Source organism: Primulina eburnea, chromosome 1 (assembly GCF_022965805.1).
Source record: "Primulina eburnea isolate SZY01 chromosome 1, ASM2296580v1, whole genome shotgun sequence".
Classification (NCBI taxonomy): Eukaryota; Viridiplantae; Streptophyta; class Magnoliopsida; order Lamiales; family Gesneriaceae; genus Primulina; species Primulina eburnea.
In genome coordinates this window covers 63,434,125-63,451,290 of record NC_133101.1, presented here as the reverse complement: position 1 = coordinate 63,451,290, position 17,166 = coordinate 63,434,125, and the positions used below count along the sequence as shown (strand labels likewise).

The 17,166-nt window shown below is 36.5% G+C and overlaps 3 protein-coding genes and 1 pseudogene across 3 annotated transcripts; 2 read left to right on the top strand and 2 right to left on the bottom strand.

Moving 5' to 3' along the window:
- The first annotated feature begins 806 nt into the window (after positions 1-806).
- On the top strand, positions 807-3,767 carry LOC140840126 (lysM domain-containing GPI-anchored protein 1-like). Its single transcript, XM_073207259.1, has 5 exons — positions 807-1,793; positions 2,285-2,402; positions 2,491-2,652; positions 3,196-3,227; positions 3,384-3,767. Exons 1-5 carry the CDS (start codon positions 1,115-1,117, stop codon positions 3,653-3,655), a joined length of 1,263 nt encoding a protein of 420 aa, XP_073063360.1. The 5' UTR covers positions 807-1,114; the 3' UTR covers positions 3,656-3,767.
- Positions 3,768-4,300: 533 nt separating this feature from the next.
- Positions 4,301-9,776, bottom strand: LOC140840117 (uncharacterized). The gene is made up of 9 exons (XM_073207248.1): positions 9,607-9,776; positions 7,919-9,455; positions 7,282-7,420; positions 7,091-7,176; positions 6,659-6,882; positions 6,160-6,246; positions 5,513-5,612; positions 5,090-5,300; positions 4,301-4,979 (listed from the first exon to the last, which is right to left on the bottom strand). The coding sequence occupies exons 2-9, from the start codon at positions 9,452-9,454 to the stop codon at positions 4,600-4,602; spliced, it is 2,763 nt and encodes a 920-aa protein (XP_073063349.1). The 5' UTR covers position 9,455; positions 9,607-9,776; the 3' UTR covers positions 4,301-4,599.
- A 755-nt stretch (positions 9,777-10,531) lies between these two features.
- On the top strand, positions 10,532-13,685 carry LOC140809502 (uncharacterized; annotated as a pseudogene).
- Positions 13,686-13,819: 134 nt separating this feature from the next.
- On the bottom strand, positions 13,820-16,416 carry LOC140840111 (WAT1-related protein At1g21890-like). The gene is made up of 7 exons (XM_073207235.1): positions 16,144-16,416; positions 15,791-15,853; positions 15,271-15,387; positions 14,924-15,164; positions 14,669-14,827; positions 14,371-14,520; positions 13,820-14,152 (listed from the first exon to the last, which is right to left on the bottom strand). Exons 1-7 carry the CDS (start codon positions 16,353-16,355, stop codon positions 13,937-13,939), a joined length of 1,158 nt encoding a protein of 385 aa, XP_073063336.1. The 5' UTR covers positions 16,356-16,416; the 3' UTR covers positions 13,820-13,936.
- Between the last annotated feature and the right edge of the window lie 750 nt (positions 16,417-17,166).

Sequence of the window (17,166 nt, the reverse complement as noted above, 5' to 3'; positions counted from 1 at the left end):
TTTAGGTTCTGGGCTCAAGGAACAATTGGGCCTAGTGTTATTTATGTTGGGATTACTGCGTCCAGGCCCAACAAAATTCTTCTTACATCTCTCCGGTAGGGATTTGAAGAAGGTGGATCCACTTGATTTTTAAATTCGTTCAACGGTCCACAAAAACTTATTTAATGACCATATCGCCCCTGCCATTACCGGTGGACTCACTCAATTTTTATTTGGGAAATGCTTTATCATTTGAGGTATTTGTGAAGTTTTTTATTTATTTCTAAATTAATAATAAAACGAATTCCATTAACATGAATGCAAGTTAAAATGTGCATATTTTTTTTAAAAAAAAAGGAATCACACCCTCAAATTTTACGTGATTTATAATTTGCATCCATTTACGAACGAATGAATGCACATCTTGAAAAACTTAATGTTGATCGAATTTTCCTAATATCATTTGCAATTGGTCCATCGATGGAGAAAGAAGGTTGTAGAATGGCTTGCACTATTATGATTGTATCTATCATGATGATTTGGTTTGCCGATTGAAGCTGATTAGTAATGTAAATATCATTTTACATAGTATATAATTCAACTATGTAATAAGTAAAAAGTACTACTACATCTACATCATTTATTAAATTAAATGATGTAAATTATTGAAAGCTCATGGGATCAAATCTTACGTTCTAAATTTTTTCTTGGAATTTTTTACTAAGAGGGAAGAAAAAAATTGTTATCTGGAGGGCAAATTAGTAAAATTGTATAACGCTTCAGTTTCATGCTTGACCCCCGCAATCGAGAAAGGCTGACCTGACCGATGTCTGGAATGCATCGAAGCATTAGAGATTCTCTTTTCTCTCTCTAAAACATTTTGCTCTTTCTCTCTCTCACATAGTGACACACACTTGTGTTCGAAAAAGTTTAGTGCTTTGTCTCGTTTCTGGCTTTTGTTCTGTCTCTGCACTTTCAAAACCACTTTCCCCCATTCGCTCAACCATTCTTCCGTATTCCCTCTCTCTCACACCCCATAGAACACACATTGTGATCTACGGGGGGCTACAATTTGAGACTTTAAGCTCAAGCCCTCTGCAGAATCCGACCCAAAACAAAAGACCCAGTAAAAAAAATGTCCTTTCAGGACCTCAACACTACGCTTGGAGTCCTCATCTTCCTCGTACTCGTTGGCGCGTTAATCCCACGCGCCTCCACCAAATCCACCATAGAACCGTGCTCGAACTCCGGCACCTGCAGCTCACTCGTCGGGTACACTCTCTACACGGACCTCAAAGTCTCCGAAGTAGCATCTCTCTTCGCTGTGGACCCCATCTCCCTCCTACTGGCTAACTCCATCGACATATCATACCCTGATGTCGAAAATCACATTCTGCCCTCCCAGCTCTTCCTCAAAGTACCTATCCCCTGCTCTTGTATCGATGGCATTCGGAAATCCGGCGGCATTTTCTACAAAACGCGTCCTTCCGACACCCTTACCGCCATTTCAGCCGCCGTTTACGGTGGTCTTGTCTCGGCTGACCAGATTAAGGAGGCGAACCCGGACGCTTCGTTGTCTGACCCTTCGGTGATTAGCGTCGGGACGAAGCTTAATATCCCGCTGCCTTGTACCTGTTTCGATAACAGCGACAACAATTTGCCGGCGATTTACCTGTCTTACGTCGTTAAAGGTGTGGATACTCTGGTGGGGATTGCGGGGAGGTATTCGACAACTGTGAATGATTTGATGAATGTGAATGCTTTGGGGAGTATGGAGATTGTTGAGGGTGACATTCTTGCTATTCCATTATCTGGTACTATTTTTTTTTCCACATTTTGATCATATATTAGGTTTGGTTTAATCATGTTTGTGACGCCTGATTACAAGATTCTTGCCCAGAGAGGACTTAAAAAACTGAGAACCCCATTTCGTTAATGATTGTAATTGTCAGTTAATTGCTCCTCTTTATAGAATAATATCTCAAACGTGGAAAATTTCAAGTTTCATATGAATTGTTAGTGGAATTTTTTTATAGCTTTAGCTACATTCCAATGAACAAATAACAATGCATGCTGATATTGATTATAATACCTGGAAGTGAAAGAACTTCACTCCTTTTGGATGTATAGATTGTTTTTTGATGTATTATTTAAAAAGTGAAGATTTTGATTCGTCCCTTGGCCTTTTCTGACTCAGCTTATTGGAGAAATCGTGTCAATTTTGATTAAAAAATGCCAGCGTATGATATCATTTTCTTCTGTTACATAGTGGCATACTTTGTGCTATAACATAATGAATTTGCAGCCTGTGCGTCTAGTTTCCCAAAGTTCGCATCAGATTACGGCTTAGTTGTTCCAAACGGGAGTTATGCCATAACTGCTAGTCATTGTGTGCAGTGCAGTTGTGGACCGGGGAGTCGCAAGTGAGTTAAAAAAATTGGTTATGTTTATCTATCTGGTTCTAGTAGGTCGTGTTGAACAATGCCTAATGCCTATCTGGGATTCTTGCAGTTTATATTGCACACCAGCCTCGTTAGCGGTTTCTTGTTCAAGCATGCAATGCAGAAATAGCAATCTTATGCTGGGAAACATAACCACACAACAATCTAGTGCTGGATGCAATGTGACTTCTTGCAATTATAGTGGCTACGTTAATGGAAGCATCTCTGCGACGTATGGATTTTTAACTTACTCTTGGTCCCCCCAATGAGGATGATTTTTAGCTCGCCTGGTGTTTTTGTCATAGCGCATTTGGATGGAGAAGTTTTTATAAGAAAATAATTCTTCAAAAAATTAATGTTTAGTTGGGACTATTACAAGTTTGCACCTGTAAAAAGATGAAATCAAGACTTCAAAAAACGTGATTTTTCATGCTTCCACGTCGTCTTTATTTTAAAAATTGGAAAAGAATTAACAAGCATATCCAAACATCGAACTGCATCTATTTTTTGGGGGAAAAAAAGACGCCGAAGAGCACAGCTTAATATTGTAGCATTATTCCCTTTCTCTGCACAGCTTATACGTTTATTCAGTGCGACCCATGGACTATCAAAATGATGATGCTGACAAAACAAACTTCGTCACATTGTTGTTGTTCTTTGATATCCAAGGACTCAGGCTAATCTTAAGCACGGCACACATTTTGCTGGATGGATTAAACCCTGTATTTCTTAGGAAATGATAGTTGACTCCTAGTTTTTTCTATGTTATATGCAGGTTGTCTACAGCTCTACAACCTAGATGCCCAGGTAAAGATGTTAAATGAGAAGCAATGCTTTTTTCTTAGAAAATATGGTGTTTTCAACATTTGACTTTACATGGAAACTTTTTCATGATCCACAGTCCACAATTACTATTAACTATTCAATTCCCTTTATTCTTGGCATACATAATTTGCCTTGCAGGAACACAGCAATTTCCGCCTCTTATTGCTCCGCCTACAGTCGTCCCAGATTTATCTTTCACTCCAGCACCTTCGCCATCCAATCCTGGTGGTTTTCCCAGTACGAACCCAAAATCGTCTACCGTGCCCATTCTTGGATTTTCACCTGCAAATGGACCTAGTGGAAGTGTATCTGGTTCTTCTAGTTCTTGCTCGTTAATGAATCGGTTGTCTTGTTTCCCAATCATCCTTATATTGTGTTTTGTCAAGTTTTCACTATCCATCCCGTTGTAGCCTCTACTGTTGCCATGGTGTAACATTTGGGGCTACGTTTTGTTTGTTTTTTTAACCAAATCCTCCCTGTGTGTTGTATGCTTACAATTTATTACTGCAGTTTTACAATTTATTGAATTGCAGCGTACCTGTTGTTTTCTTTAAAAAGTGCTCGTGCTACTGAATTGCGTTATCTGCTGGTATTTCAGTCAGTTAGCTTTTATCGCCCCTGTTTACCATCGCTAAAATACACGAGTTCCCCTGATAGGCTATCATCTGCACAACTATTTCTTGACTGATAACACACTACTCGTTTGTTTTTAGGAGTCGGGTGCCTTAAATTACCTAATTCAGGTTTCCTCGGGTTTTTTGAGTAGATTTCCGTAGAGTTTGAGCCAAAGCTAATAAAATTCGATGTTCGAGCCTTACGAAATTAATTTCATATTAATTTTTGTTTAAAAATTAACGGTTATTGACATTGGAAGTGAAAAAAAATAGAGATACGATCAAATATCTTATTAATCTTTCGTCCTTTTTTTCTCTTTCAATTTTGAAAAGGAAGCATTTATCGAATTCAACTTGATTTCGTGGGAGTTAGAATTTCCCGATCGTGCGAGGATCTTTGTAACTATTGCTTTCAAAGGTGGATTGCCCATGCAAAAGTGATTGAAACAGCGTAAAAAACTGAGGCATTTGGGAAAATTTTTGCCACATTTACCGATTTCTTAGGAAGGCAAATTTGAAAACTATCCCACACTGGTTAATTATATACATCTCATCCGTAACATAATCCATATTCCCTGTGGGTATGATTCCCCTGTCCAAGATCATGTTAATTTTAAGACAAGCTTCAGCAGAGAGATGACAAAAACCCAGCTACTTCAAAAGGACAACCGACTCTTCCAGATTTCATGAGCCCGTTTTCAACGTTCCATATTTCCTTCTAGATATTTCAAGGTGGCCGATCACAGGCTTCCAGTTACCAATGGCAATCTAAAACCATCGTCAGATTGCTTTGCCTCAAGCTTACAGTCAGCACTAGCACTGTCTTTTAAGAAAGATTTGCTGCATTTTGATGCATCGAGATCGTTGACACAACTTTCTTGACCATGCAACTCGTTAACACAGACTCCATTTTTTGAATCATTAGTCTCATCGGAGGAACTGACAGGACCAGACTCAACAGCACCAACTTTGTTTTCGGAACCATCAATTTTCACCGTACAACTGTCAAGACTTGAAGTTTTCTCATCATTATTTTGCTCCAGTGAGTTTTGATGCAAATCTTCAACGCCAAAGGACCCTGTAACTGCTGCGCTATCGGGTAAATCAGCACCAGATTCGACTGCAGCAGATACATGGTGTTTTAGTGTTTGCCGTTGGAAAATTTAACTCTTGGATTACACAAATAGAATGAAGCAGAGAATGATGATGGCCAAGTTTATCAGGAAATACCTGCAGAGTTCATTTGTCCTTCATGGAACCGATGCTCGAAAACAGTTTTCTGTAACATGTCTATCCCCGGGAACACCATCAGACTCATATACTTCATTTCTTTTCGTTTAGATTCTTCAAGGGGAACAAACCCAAATTTGTTTGTCCACGTTTCATTTAGCTCAGATATTGCAGGAATCACCAATTTCTCAACACCAAGAGAGTTGAGAAGCTGCGATGAATTTCTCACGTGAAATAAAAAGACAACAAACTACCTACAAGCCACGAAAAGATACAATTACCCACAACAGATCGATAAGAACGTCGTCATACAGCACTACCTTAAAATTAGCACTATATTCTTTCCAGTATTACTAATCAGGACACAAGCTAAGCAATTTAAAAAAATGATGAGAAGAAACTTTAAAAAAAACTAGAAACTACCTTCTCAATTGCATTTAGGAGCCGCTTGCACATCCCTTGACGACGATACATATATCGAGTTCCAATAAAAGGCATTTCTGCCAACTGACTCCCGTGGATTCTGTGAGTTAGAAAGTTAAAGAAAATCTGTTAGCACCAATTGCTCGAGTAACATAAAACCAGTCAAGGACATAAAATAGGATCACGTCGCCACACTGGCCTTATAATGAGAATCAATATGTCAAAAGTAACCCCAAACAAAAAGGACTTCAAACACTATTGAAATAAAGGTTTCTATTTGAATACAGATTCTGATCAACTCAATTTCGTGGTGTGTCCAGACTGGACGAAGATTTTCGACAAAATGTTTCAACTCAAAATTGATGAGATACATATGAAACAGAAGAGAGCACAACGAAAAATTGTAGTCGGACAAGTAGATTCTTCCTTTATCGTATCATGATGAATCTTGCAGACAGCATCCGTAGAGAGCTAACTTAATAGAAAAATATCCAACCTAGTGGTCTTTATTATAAATGTGGAACACATGCAACACGTGTCTAATAAAGATCAATCTCAACAAATCTGTTCTGTCAGGCAAAATAAATACTAAGCCAGTGCACCAGTGTACAAACCCAAAAATAATCAAATATTCAAATGTAAAAAACCTTATAGATGCTGCGGCAACAAGTTCATCACCCTTCTCCAGGACAATTGTGTAAAACCCACCAAAGTCCAGCCGTCTAATATTTGACCTAGAAACAGCAACAAGGAAGAAAATTATAAAAGTCCCATTATCTATCGTCCACGACGAAATATAATCGTTAAAGTGCTTGGCTTCCACCGAAAAATATTCATATACACAAGATAAAACAGATCAGAAAAGAAGAAAGCTCTATATAAATTGCTAGAGAGCACAAAATAAGCATATTATACTTCATCATGTAGAAGCCGTCGTTATGAAATATAGAAAGAAGATAATAAAGTTTCACTTCAATTCTCATTTACGTGATAGCACAAGAGCTGTAAATCCTACAATTTGAAATAACCAAAAGCAAACTTCAGAAGATAAAATATCAATTAACCATGACCAGAGCAAAACCCATCATAGAAGCTTCTTTACACACAAAATACTGCTTAATGAAGAATTCAATGCAGAAAATTTACCCACAGTTGTAGACAACACTGCGAATCACATTGGTTCCACTTCGCTCGTCAATGATAGGCGCAAAGCACTCATCCATAACGGTAAAAGCAACAGCTAACTTGGAATTGATTTCTTCAACCGTACAGTCTTCGTTTATGCATTCATCACGACACTGCAGAATGGTATACGTAAACCCTTCTTCTTGTTCATATCTAGTCCCAATAACCTGTAGGTGCTCAAAAATCTGAGCGCAAAAGACAATACATATCAGTGCAAAATAAAATTAAGGTGACAGAGGAAATTTGCCGGCCATTGAATATCTGGACTGGTTAAGATTAGTTGAGACCAATAGCACCATAAAAATTATCCAAGCAAAGCAAATTAAAATATCAAAAGTGCACAATTTTTTATGGATAAAACTCATCAACTCAGACACTACAATAGCCAATTACCTTTAGGCATTCCATGCTGCAAAAAGACGGATGGTCTCTGTAATCGAAATTTTCAGCAACATTCCCTTGAGTGCAGTGCACATGAACTGCAAAAGAACAAGATATTGTGTCAAATTCTTTGTGATTTATGTAAAATCGGGTTTCAAGTAAGAATACATCTCAACTATTTTGGAAGGATAAGAAAAGCATACATTTTTCCTCACATAATAGGCAAGTGAACAACTCAGCTACATTAGAATCCTCATTGTCATCAGCCGTCGAGTCAGTTTCACCACCTTTACCACAGAATTTGCAGGAACAGTGCATACAGTGCCAATCTCCAGAAGGAACCTTCAGAAAAAAATAATATGGGCATGTCATTAACTCAAATGATAGAGGACCTCAATGATATCTACTCCTGTATTTTAATTAAATCAAACGCCAATTACGCACTGACATCCTAAAACAGCACGAATGTAAATGCACATTACGCGCAGATAGCACGTTTAAGGCAAATATAGGTTAATTCATGTGCATGCTCAGAGTGACGCAAGTAAAGGGTGTGAGATTAGTTGCTATACTAAGATTAATGATGAGAAACACAAGATGTTATGCTGACGTGTATTTCCGAGGTGGTTACTATTTTCGGAGTTATGCGCCATTCGCATTTGAATACCAAATTAAAGGTAGAATTCTTAAATACTCTGCATTAATCGGCAAAGTACCAATTCACCAAATCCTTTCATAGTGCAGCTATTTCCAACGGTATTAAATATTTAATAACGAATGGAGGACAAATATTTAATAACGAATGGAGGACAATACAAACAAAATGCCAGCCATTCTTACTTCAATGCACAAGCAGCCGTGATGGAAAGTTGAAGGACAGCTGTCGCAACAGATCAAGTTACCACCATCGCCACAAAAGTTACATGTATCATCATTTGGATCGTCCCCATCCACATCCACGGCAACAAATCCTACATAGTTCGTTTCTAAATGTTTTTTCCAGGAATTTTCGAGGCACTGCAAAAGGGAATTACCGGAATCCATGCATATATGATTAAATGGATTTCCATGTTTTCCTCCAGCATGAGCCTCAAAGTCCCGAATTGTGTGTATGCTACCACAACAATCGCAAGAAAGTCCATCTTTTGTAACCCTCCCCTCAAGTAACCTCTTTCCATGTCTTCGGGATTTATACGCTACCTTCCCACCGAGGGGAATGGTTCCCAAATCAATCATCCATGAAATCAAAGTGCGCTTTCCCTCATACAATTCATAGTCACCATCTGACCCTACTCCAGGCTTACGAGCCAACAAAGTTCTCCCTCTTCCCCGACCAGACCTTGAGATTCCTCCGTCTGATAATTTACTTTTGGATGACACCTTCTCAGCAATTCTATTGATAGTGTTTGCACCACCTTTCTTCTTTTTACTCGTTTTCTTGCCTTTTTCAGTGGCTCTGAACAAAGTGCTGAGCGACTCCTCTGGGATCAGACTGAATGATGAAACATCTATAGAATCAGCATTACCACTGTCAATCTTCTCCTTGAACTTCCTGTAAGCCAATGTCACTGACCAATGAGTTCTTCCTTCTCGGTCTATATAAACAGCATCCATATACTCCCTCTGTTGTCTCTGCCTGAGGTCAATAGTCCATCCAGCTTTCTTAAGCATGTCAACAATTTGATCCCTCACCAACTGTTTCTGTTCCCTACGACCCATATCCTTCCCTTTAGCACACTCCCCCTTTCCTTTTGCTGGCCATACAATTTCATTTCCTAACTCATTAGGATCAGCCTTCATCCGCTTCATCCCACTCCCACGTCCAGCTTTCTTATGATGATAATTGTTTTGCTCATGCCTATTAAAGAAAGAACCTTTATCATTCTCACACTCGACCTTTTCCTTCTTAGTTGCAGTACTTGCAGCCCCTGTGTCCACCATTGGTGGCCTTCCACGTCCACGCTTCATTTTCTTCCACCTTCGGTTTGTCCCTTTACTGCTTTCATCTGTTTTCTCCTGTTTTAAAGACACGCCACTCTTCTCTTTCAATTTCAATGAGGAAACCCCATCTTTACCTTGAATCTTTCGAGGCCTCCCACGCCTATCCTTCTTTTTTTCCCTTTCCGGCAACATAGAAACCTCACTTTCATTTTCAACTTCTATCTTTACTACTTTTAAATCAATGGCTTGTCTTCCACATTCAGCCTCAGCCATTGTCTTAGACCTCAAAACCCTCCCGACGACTTGAGGTAAAACATCAAACCCTTGTTGCCCACTATCAATTGAATCAGTTTCGACCCTTTTCCTTTTTCTCTCAACGGGTTCTTTGTTCAGATCAAACAACTCATCTTCCACATCCCCTCCCCCCTCTTCCATCCTAGCTAACATGGAAAATATATCAAATCCTGCCACACCAAAAATAAAATAAAAACCAGTCTAGAAAAACTGAGAAAAAATTTAAAAAAAAAAAAAAAAAAAAACTCACACACATCCACGATTTATACACATCAAAATCAACAAAAACATACCAATGAAAAGAAAAACGCAACTCTGTTGACAAGCACGGTTGACCCGTGTGTACAGCTTCTACGTACTTGCTAAATAGAAACGAAGAGGAAGGGTTTAACTTGGGAAGATGGAGAGGAGGGGGCTTAAAGATTTGTTGGGTGACATTGATAATTTGTTTGTTTTTGTGGGTATTTAAAGGCAGATAGTATGCGAAAATTGTTTGTTTTATTTTGGATTTGGATTTGGTATTAGAATTGGAATGGAAGGGGACCATGTTGCGTAAATTTCCCTCCATTATTTATATTTCTTAGTTAAAAATAAATTTTGAATCGTACGTACGTACATACATACATGTAGACTTCGCTTACAATGCTATTTTTTTTTAATTATTGATCATATTCGCTACTTAAGTTTGGTTTTGATGATATGATTTCGTTGCGATTTAAATATAAATCACAAAAATATTTATGAGATTATCTCACAGATTAATTTCATAAAACAAATTTTTTATTCAACTCAACTAATAAATTTTTTTTATTATTTTTTAGTTAATTATGAACTGAATCGACTTATCCAATAAGTAAAAACTTTTAAAAAAAGAAAAGTACATATAATTTTGGCGCAAAGTTTAAAATGCAAATGGGTATATGCTTCTTTGGTTGTTCCATTTATGCATCAATCGAAGTAACTTCAAGTCAAAACAAATTGTTATTTATTAGAAGAGTAGCTCTTATGTGAGACGATCTCACGAATCTTTATTTGTAAGACGGGTCAATCCTATTGATATTCACAATTAAAAGTAATATTCTTAGTATAAAAAGTAATATTTTTTCATGGATGATCTCAATAATAGATCTGTCTCATAAAATACGACTCGTGAGACTGTTTCACATAAGTTTAAGAAAGGTGAAAAATAAGTTTATTCAAATTTTTTTTAAAAAAAGTATGGATTTTCATGTAATTTTTCCATAAAAATGTTAAAAATTTTAAATATATGAAGATGCTGAAATATTTCTGTTGTGGGACGATAACAATTTTTTATTGGAAGAGTTTTATAATCATATTGTATATAGATTGTTAGAATGATTTAAAGTATGGCAAAAACTGTGTAAGCTTCACGGTTATGTGAGAGATTTTAAATGAAAAGTAAATCAGAGTTATTCTGATATGGGTATAATTGATCTCCGATATGAGTGAGAGGTAATGAGTCAAAAGTTCAATATCTAAAAATATCCCTATGATTATTTTATTCATATTAAATTATATTCAGTTTTTATCACCGGAATGTTATACAAAATTGCGATTGCAATATCTGGGCCTATAACTATTTTTTCAGAAAAAAATTGGTAAAAATATTGCAAATTCTGGAACATATATATGATAATGTAGAACAAATTGTTTTAAATATAATAGAAAAGATAAAAATCTGATTATAAAATTGAAAACTATATTAATATCAGTATTTATAACATGAGTGAGTCTCATGATCTTAATCTGTGAGACTGGGTCAACCCTACACATATTCACAATAAAAAGTAATACTATTAGCATAAAAAATAATATTTTTTCATGGATAACTTAAATAAGAGATCCGTCTCACGAATATGACCCGTGAGACCGTCTCATATAAGTTTTTACCTTATAACATTTGTTTGTTTGGTCAAATAATATATTAGTATCCGATCTGAAAGACTTTATACAGAAATATCGTATATTAATACTACATATTTAATGTTTTGTTCTAATTTTCATATGGAAAAAAATAGTTGTCATTCATAAAAAAAAAATTATAAGTGTTTATGTAAATCGTATATTAATGTCATATTTGAATCATTTAGTACTCAAATATCATATATTAATACCCAAATTTTCAAAGTTTTATATCAAATTTGCATTGGGAAAAAAAAGTTGTCAATATTATCAAAATTTATTATTTAGTTTGATATAAAAAATTCATATATTAGTGACGGATTAACATTTGATTATGAAATCGCGTTAAAGAGGATTGTGTCACAAGGTAAACACGGAAATTTAGAGTTTTCTTGATGACACAAACACACGTGTCCATAGGTGGGCGAAGACCGTGTTGGAGGTGGCAGTCGTGGCGTGGACCGTCGTGGAGCGCTGCCAGAACCATCGCCACCACCTAGTAACGGAGCCGCTGTACCCCGGAAGCGAAGGGAAAGGATATTCTGATGTGGAATACTTGCGCTCTGAAAATCAGCGCCTCCGCCTCCTGCTTGAGACAAATCTCACGTACTTCAGCAGATGTCTGCTTCCCCTACCTTGTTACTGGAATTCCCTTCCGATGTATGTATTTCATTGATTAAAATTGTTTTTTTGAAAAAAAATTAGTTTGAACAAGATTCGAGGTACTGCTTCGGTTCAGTAATTTAATTTTAGATTGTATGTTTGTATATTGATCATGGTTCATTTATTTCTTGAATTTAATTTCTTGGAAGATTTGAGGCCATCATGTTTTCATTTACATAATTCAGCTTCACAGGCGGCTTTTAGCTGCTGTAAATTCTGAGAGTTTCCTGAATGAACTCGAGAACCTCCTTGAAAAATCCAAGGATGTCGCCTCTTGCAAATTTATATATATAGCATCATTGAACAGGGTAAGATCTTCGGATCATTGTGGATGACTTTAAATATGCCTTGCTTTTCTTATTCATTTTGTATTGTATTTGGCTGTTTAAGCTGTCTTGACTGTGCTGTAAGCGTACCAAGTTTTTTCATTAAAAAAAATATCTACTCTTGTCATTTTTCTTGACCTTCAAGATTATCAACGAGTCAGAATTTTGAAATTTTCTATTTCGATTTTGCTATGGATCTGTGGTAAAAACCGGGTTTTCTCCATTTCTTGTGTGCCTTGAATAAGCCACTTCCAGCGTTATCATAGAAATTTGTTCATTAAATCAAGGTGTAGAATCTCTCAGATAAAACTATGTAGACCAACCAAGCATTTATATTGATAACTTAATTTCTATTTTTGATACACGAATCACGATCATGTGGAGACATGGATAAGGATGGTTGGTATATTGATGGTCTATCTTTTCCTTCATGAAACACGATCAGATTCAGATTTGGAGAAGGTTGAAGTTTTGATCACTGACTGATCAAGAAGAGCCTAGTTGGTGGGTGTGGAGGGCATGGTATCAACCAATGCCGAGTATAAGAGTGGGATTGACAATGAAAATTATATAGGTGTTGGCGAGGAGCATGTTGTAGATGGTGGCAAATTTTATGGCTAGATGCATCGTGGCCAACCCAAAGGCTCTGGTATATGAGCTGATAGAAAGTTTAAATTGGTAGCCGTCCATCTCTCTAGTGTAAACTCACAATTTTACTTTTTCTTGATGCAGAACCTGACCCCTCAGGAACTACTGAAAGGTATAGTTTTTACTTTATTCTCCTACCCTTCTTCTGGGCACTTGATCATCTATTGTAGAAAATATTGCCATGTGAAAAGTTATGCAAGTGTAATGACATATATTCTCAGGAAAAAAATTCTCTGTTTTTTTCTCATGCACAAGCTAGGCCAAAAATAGTACATGGATACCATGCGACTAGTCGTTAACGCGCAATCTCTTTTCATGCTCATTTCTGGTATGTAATCTTCTCATTTAGTAATCTGAACAATTGTTGTGGCAATTCTCAAGAATATTTTGATTTGCAGCCTTGACAAAAGCATTGGGGGGTTATAAATAAAGTGGAGAAGATGCGAAACATATGGCATACTGGCAAGATGTTTTATACCATGGCTACCTGGGGACTAACTGTGGCGAGGTATATTCTGAATAGAGTAGCACAAATACTCACTGGTTCTTCCTTCTTGCAGCTTGTAACAAGGCCGGGCAGTCTTGAGACTTGCTGCAGTTGGGGTTCATCATTCGAGCAAACTGGCCTTGAAAGCTCTTTAAAAAGAGCCAGGCAATTATCCTCTTTCTTTAAGCAACATATGTAACTGTAGATCGTGCAAATCTTGTACATGATCAACTAAAATTTCTCCACTAACCATCTCCAAATTTCGATGTTTTTACTTGTAAACCGACAGGATGATGAATTTTTACTCGTCAGGCGTAATGATAAACTTTATGTAATTATTAATATTTTGCAAATACATGTTTTATATATTAAATCATCCCATTTTTTGTCTTATTGTTTGTATATATGATTTGAGTTATAGATATTGAGAGCAATTTTGTACCACATTCCGTTTGATGTAAAAAAAATGCTTGAATATTCAGTAGAATTTTAATATAAAATTGATCATCAAAACAGTTACAATATATATTTTATTTATACAAAATACTTTACCACGCTGCATGCAATTGATACAACTCAGACTGTGCAAGCCTTTTCATGGTGCTCTAGCTGTGAGGAGTTCTTGTCATGAAAATAGTTTGGTGTTTTCTTGTGTGCCACAACAGGCAATTCATGGGCTTTTTCATCCTCGCATGTCAATGATTCTTTTGATTCTGATTCTGAATTTTCTTTGCTTTTACCCCAAACCACCGAGTAAAGCCCCACAATTATGATGACGGCACCAATTAAGCTGCAATTTTCAGATGACAATGGCAGAAAAATTTAGGGTCATCGACCCTGTTCCAGTTGGATTTTGGATATACGAAAATATGCATCAAGAACTATATTTTAACCAATGTTTATATACGTAAAGCTTGTGCATGTGTGTGTGAATTACTGTTGCACTGATAATATTTGGAATAAATGCTTAGTCTTGTAAAATTGTGACATTTTCTTTTATGGGATTTACCTCCAAGGTGAATTTGCTCAGACAGAACAATGGCTCCCAACACGGCCGTGATGATCATAGTGAGTGGAGAGAAGGCAGTCACGAACACGGGCCCTCGTACCTTGTTCACCACTCCTTGCAGGTAATAGGCGATTCCTGAGCATACGATTCCCTATCATCATGCATGTCGTATCATCGTTAGTTGGCTGCCCTCATTTTAATAAGCAGGGAATCTCACCTTCTGATGAGAGACTTTTCCAGCATGAAGGTTATTTTTTTAGAATATTGGAAATTTTTTGAGTTAAATGAAGTGGATTTACCGAATATGCAGCAGCCAGAAGCCGTGAATCAAAACCAACCACCCAAGCTCTCTTCTGGCGTTCCATTATTACAGCCACCACTCCACCTTCCAAAGTCCCCATCAAACAAATCAAAGTAGTAAGCGAAAGCCCAGCCGGATAATCCTTCATTGTGTTGTTCTGTTTATTAAACAAAGTAAAATCGAGTGAGAATTATGTAACAGAGTCTATGGTTTGTGGCCAGAACATCATAAAAAAAATTGCCGGAAAACTTACTTGAAGGATAAAAAAACCCGACCAGCCCACGATGCAAGAAAGTAACATAATTGTTCCAGTGGCCCAGTGCTGGTTCGCGGAAGCAGAGCCGGCTTTGTGGTGGTTGCTGCCGTGAGAGTACCAGAAGATGTCGATAATGGGACCTGTGTAGAGTGTCATCACCATTGCTCCACACACTGTTATTAATGTTCCGATCACTTTTGCTAAACTGGAAATCCTTTTTAGATTCACTCTTTCCATCCTGTAAAATCATCCGTGAAGTTATTTTTCATCAATTTTTTATCCTGATTTTACTACAGAGATCAAAACGCATTAAGTGATAATAATTAGTGTATGTATAAACTAACTTGAAAATGACCGCCATTATGAAGGTGACTGCAGGAAGAACATTAGTAGCAGCTGCTGCAAATGTTGCCGATGCATACTGAACTCCAACATAATATAAGTTCTGATCCAGCACCGGCCTGATATCATCATATATATTCAATATAATCGACATCTTAAATTTTTTAATCACTACAAATCCATTACACATCCTTAGAACATATACATGTTGGAATCAATTTCTCATGATCAGTAGTGACTTTATTATTAGTAGTGTTGCAAGCGAGTCGAAGCGTTTCTAACCCACTCGAGAACAACACAAACGCATGAGAGCGAGGTTGGGTATGGCGGAGCACGAGTCATGCTTGCGCTTCTCTCGTAGTTACTTAATATCCATGTATCTTGATAAACTACGCGTCTTTGACAACTATTCTGATGCATACTAATAAAAAAAATGCCAGCAATATGCATGCAAGTCTGATTCAAAGTAACTAGGAAAATGGTAAACATGTAAACCAGGAGCTAGCTAGTTGCGAGCGTTACTCTAAGAAAGCAAGGACCATGATCTTCAAGAAGATTGATTTTGTCATTTTAGGCCTTGTTGTCCTGAAAACGGAAAAAAAATAGTGCAAACTGATCAAGTTGGGAATATAACATATGATAGCTAAGAATTGGAGAAAATTAATAATAAAAAATTGAAATGTGATCAAGTTTAATGATTGAAAAAAGGGGTAAAATTTCATATGATTTTAAATGTCTCGTTAAAGAGCCACGTTGATCTTCTACGTGACTATATTATTTTGTTTATGATTTTTTTTTTGTTTAACTTGATCATAATCATAACTTTAACGTATTCTGAACATGTAAAATTAAGAAGAAGATTTATACACACTTACTTGTCAAGAAAATAGGCGAAGGGGGCGAAAACTAGCGTCGCGATTGCATGACGATAGACGGCCAAAACCCAATGACTAAAACCACGTTTCAAAGAAACTAGTGTGATGATGAACATTCCGGCATAGCCAAACTGAAGAGAGATCATAGCCACATAAGGCTTAATTTTGTTGAAACTCATACTAATCATCCCCCACACATTTTGTTTACTCATTTTCTTAATTATTATCTCTCTATTCTCACTTACTAGTTTGTTCTTGCATGGGAGACGTGGGATATGGGATATGTCCTTTTATACATGAAACAGGAGAGGAACTAAAGCATGAAAGGACGAGCAATATAATTGCGCTATATGTTTCTTTTTTTTTTCTTGGTTTGAGAATATATATATATATATATATATATATATATATATATATATATATATATATATATATATATATATAAATTTCGAATATGTGGGGAAAATATTAAAACAATTTATATATTAAATTTGGGATTTTGTTTTGTTTTGAGTCATTAGACTCCATATATATATAATTAGTTCAAAATAAAAGGAAGAAGTCTTTGTGAAATGGGTCGACGTACTTTACATGTAAATGTAATTTTTTTAGCTTAAGAATAATATTTTTGCATGAATCGTGTTAAGTGATTTGTCACACAAAAATGATTAATAAAACGATTTATGAGAGTTTTTGTGAAATAATTAAAGGATAGTGGGGTTTCAATTTTTTTAAAAGCACTTCAAACTAAGAGTTTTTTTCCCCTTTTAGTCATTCGAATGAAGATATGTCGATTACTTTTTATTTCTCAAGATCCTCGTCAATTCAGATAATCCCACCCATTGCCCAAGAAGGATATTTTTTCAAGGATTATAACTAAATTCCAGGTACACTTCCCATTTATGTAGATGTTAAATGTTGAAGTGATTTCCCTTTTTTTTTTTGTTAAGTTGTTTGAATTTAGTATTTTCCCTACCTTGTTTTGTCCCCATTGCGTGATAGGTCAGATTTAAACCTATACAC